General features: G+C 42.8%; 1 protein-coding gene across 2 annotated transcripts in view; it reads left to right on the top strand.

The window, feature by feature from the left end:
• The window catches only part of rab25 (RAB25, member RAS oncogene family), a 12,276-nt gene that overhangs the window by 1,950 nt on the left and 6,196 nt on the right, over positions 1–4,130 (top strand). For both annotated transcript variants that reach the window (XM_015403960.1, XM_015403959.1), the window contains exon 2: positions 3,916–4,111. In XM_015403960.1, coding sequence (XP_015259446.1) covers positions 3,916–4,111 — 196 coding nt within the window. The remainder of the gene's footprint in view (positions 1–3,915; positions 4,112–4,130) is intronic.

The raw sequence follows: 4,130 nt of genomic DNA, 5'->3' as shown, positions 1-4,130 counted from the left end.
TTCATCAACCGTCATCTTATGTCAATTTATAGATCCAGATCAACCAGATCACCCAATAATTTACTTTATAGGATTATCTTCTCCTGGATGAGCAGCTAGAAACAGTAGATATTGACTCTTCAGCAATCCCTCACACTAAGCATGCTTGTAGCGACAGTGGAGAGGAAAACCTCCAGCAGAACCAGGCTCAGTGTGAGCGGCCATCTGCTGAGGCCCACTGTGGTTCAAGGAGACAGAAGCAGACATAGAAAAACAAGCATAGAAGCACCGATCTATAAATACGTTCAATGTTAGAAAAGCTAACGGTAAGCTAGCTCTACAGGTAGCTCTGTCTGGGAAAGCCACAGTTAATCAGATGAACTCTGACCTCCAACCCTGAAGGCCATAACAGCGAGGAAGAGAAATTGATTCTCCCGGAAACTCTCCAGGTTTTTCCAGGTTTCCATGGGATCAACCAACCTGGAACTTCAAGGTCGCTTGTCGTGCATTTCCATAGAAACCTGCAGGATTGTTTGCTTTAGCAGTTACTCAGTAGCAGAGGAGAAAGAAGCTCCTCTAAAGATTAAACAATAATAAGAACAACCTGGGAAACATTCTTCTTCACTTGAACTCAATACTTCCAGTTAAACACATAGAAAATACATTTTAGATATTATTGGCAATAGAATTTCTTTTAAAAAAAACCATCTGGTTGAAAACATTGTGAGGCATCCCTGCCAGTGACTGAAATCTAAACTCTGTTCTAACAATAGATCAATCACATGATCTGAACGTCTGCAGGCATCTTTGGAGGCTAGAAGATCTAAATGACTAAATTAATGGAAAATAACACAAAATGTTCAAATCCTGCCAACAAACATGTGATTTATCCTCCAATGCTGTGAAAACCAGGTTTGGAAAAGGCCTAGTTCCGTTAGACTAAACTAAAATGTGCTGAAATATCCAAACATTTCCATTTCATCTCAGCAGCTCAAAGTCTAATGAAGCTTCAGACTAAATGGTTTTGAGTTTTAGACTCATCATAGACGGACGCACACGTTTCATCAAGTGCAAAAACTCACATTTTAAATGAACTATCCACAAACTATTGATGCCTCAGATGCCTGAACTTTAGGCTCTAAAATACATTTTTAATTCAACATTAGATACTATTGATACTCCAGTCACTGCATGTTTAAGCAGCATGATAACTCGAACCCTTAAACAGACAGTGGAAGATTAGAACTAAAGTTAAAACAGCAAAGAGGCAAAATTCAACCTGTGATGTTTGAGGAGAAACAGGACTGGTTGGTCAAACTCTGCAGGTGAAAGCAGAGAATATGGAGGAGTGAGGATGAGGATGGAGGAGGAAGAGCCCAGCTGCTGGTAGACTGAAGGTAGCGACAGAGCGCCACCATGTGGAGCTTTAAATCCCTGCATTCATTCAGCCTTTTCCACAGTTTAAGGTCCATTTCCTAACAACGAATCATTTCTAGCTGATTATATTCATCAATCAGAGCAACTGGAATAAAACAGCTTTAAAAATATCTACTAGTTGGTTAAACAAAAAAGTTAATTTGGTTTGCTGTGAGCAATAAGTGAAATTATCAGATCTTCTCACTTATTGTTTTAAAACATGGAGAGGGACAATTCTGCAATAATGATGGCATTTATTTTATAACAAAAGAAGGAATTTTCCAATCAGATCAATCAGTTTTCAAACATGACTTTCTCTGTTTTCCATGTTCCAGCAGATTATTGCATTTCTCCCCAGCAGCCTCCAAGTTCTGCAGACGTCTGATAATCACCATTTATTAAGGCAGGAAACACCTGAACATCCAGTGGGTCCTGAGGAGCCAGTTAGAGAACCACTGTTATAGAGCAGCTACATTATTTGAGAATTTCGAAAACACATTCAGTTTATAGGAAGTCAATCAGATAAAAATCTTTTTTACAAAATAGATCTGATCAAATAATTATCTTATCTTATTATTTACATGCTGGTGAAGATTCTCAGTCATTCAGGTCATAAAAAAGTTAAAAAAAAACAATCCACTGGACTTTTCATCCAAGTTTTAAGATGTTTCTCTTCCCATCCGGGACGTTTTCTTCAATTCAAAATGTCTGGATTTATAGAGTGGACCTAAAAAGCCTTGTTTTAGCTTAGAAACGATGCATATCGAACCCAAAGAACAGGTCCACCCCTTAGGAACGGGGAGTCCTGGAGGTTTCTGTTAGGATGCAAACCTGATACTGATCAATGCCTCTGAAAGGGGGTGGGGGGGGGTCATTATTGGCCTGGCTGACCAGGTGAGATGTCCTGGTCCACTGCATGGCGATCATGGTAGCAGGGAATATCCAACTCTATCGCTGCCTTGTAGCTTTTTAAGAGCAGGTTCAGTTTGCATGTTTTCTAAGCCTAAACCAGGCTTTGTTTTTGGTCCACTCTATTAAACCTGGAACTAAACGCTATTTCTGACATTTTGAATTGAAAAAGCTTCCTGGATGGAAGAGAAACGTCTTCAAACTTGGAAACAAAGTCCAGTGGATTGTTTTTTGGACTTATTAATGAATTTATTGAGCTTTGGTAGCATTTACAGTTTTTTGATAAATACAACCGATAGTAACTGAATGAAGCTGCAGACAAATTTAAAATCCACTTCCACTAAAAACTGCATCACTAAGGTTTTCTACGCAGGTAACCCTGCTGCTCCTCCACATCGAGAGGAGCCAATTGAGGTGGCTTGGACATCTGGTTAGGATGCCTCCTGGACGCCTCCCTGGTGAGGTGTTCCAGGCACGTCCCACCGGGAGGAGGCCCAGGGGGAGACCCAGTGGGAGTCCCAGGGGGAGACCCAGGGGGAGACCCAGTGGGAGTCCCAGGGGGAGACCCAGGACTAGCTGGAGGGACTATGTTTCTCTGCTGGACTGGGAGCACCTTGGGATTCCCCTGGAGAAGCTGGACCAAGAGGCTGGAGGGAGGGACGTCTGGGCCTCCTTACTGAAGCTGCTACCCCCCCCAACCCGACCCCGGATAAGAGGAAGAAGATGGATGGATGGATGGATGGATGGATGGATGGATGGATGGATGGATGGATGGATGGATGGATGGATGGATGGACAGACGGATGGATGATGGACGAAACAACCAGGGTCCTGGGAATGCAGTAAAAATAATAAGTACTTCCCCATCCCTAAAAAAAACAAATCAAACAAAAAAAGTACTGAAGGACAATAATCTAATAAATGTTCTGTGTTCCTTCCCACTTTTGCCCAAACTAAATATTTGTACTTGTGGAAATCCTGGAAGTTTAGCCCATCCCAGTTTGAAGCTCCGACCTTAATAGGTCCTCAGGAATTCTCTGTTATTTGATAACTCTGGGCCGGTGAAGCCACGCCTTGGTGTCTGAATCAGCCAGCTATGACTGAAAGCCAAACAGTCACTGAACTTTGCAGAAACTCTTTCAACGGGTCAAGATTAAAGGAAGTAGCTGCTGAACTTGTTCCTCCTGATTCAGAGCCTCCTTCACCCCAAACCAACAGTTTCACGATCTTTGGCTGATTGTTCCTCAGGCTTCCTGGAGATTGGATCAATTGAAGGGAAATGAAACCTGCAGTAAATTCACAGCCATCAAAGGGATCCTCCTGAGAACCTCTGGGGGGTCTGATGAAATTGGTGGCTTCTAAGTATCTATTGTCTCTACAGAAGCCCAATCAGTCATGATGTTGGTTTTGCAATATTTATCTGTGGGCTGAGGTTTAGATAATTTCTCAATAATATCCTTCTTAAAGTCTCAGACAGCTCTGCCTCTGGATTTATGGAGAAATGACATTTGAGGGCCACGCCTAGAGCCCGCCATTTTGTTTACTGTGTTGCAAGGAGACGGTTTGGTTTGCTTTATAAGAAAATCTGCTGTCTATTGGGATCTCTTCCAGTGGTCCTAATTGGAGAATCTGGTGTTGGGAAGAGCAACCTGCTGTCCAGATTCACTAAAAACGAGTTCAACCACGACAGCCGCACCACCATCGGGGTGGAGTTCAGCACGCGGACAGTTCAACTCAACAGCTTCACTATCAAGGCACAGATCTGGGACACGGCTGGTCTAGAACGCTACCGGGCCATCACATCTGCGTGAGTACCCCTCACCTTA

This window comes from Cyprinodon variegatus, unplaced genomic scaffold (genome assembly GCF_000732505.1).
Source record: "Cyprinodon variegatus isolate N-32 unplaced genomic scaffold, C_variegatus-1.0 Scaffold1600, whole genome shotgun sequence".
NCBI lineage: Eukaryota > Metazoa > Chordata > Actinopteri > Cyprinodontiformes > Cyprinodontidae > Cyprinodon > Cyprinodon variegatus.
Note: the sequence above shows the minus strand (reverse complement) of the source record. Positions and strands in the feature narration are given on the sequence as shown.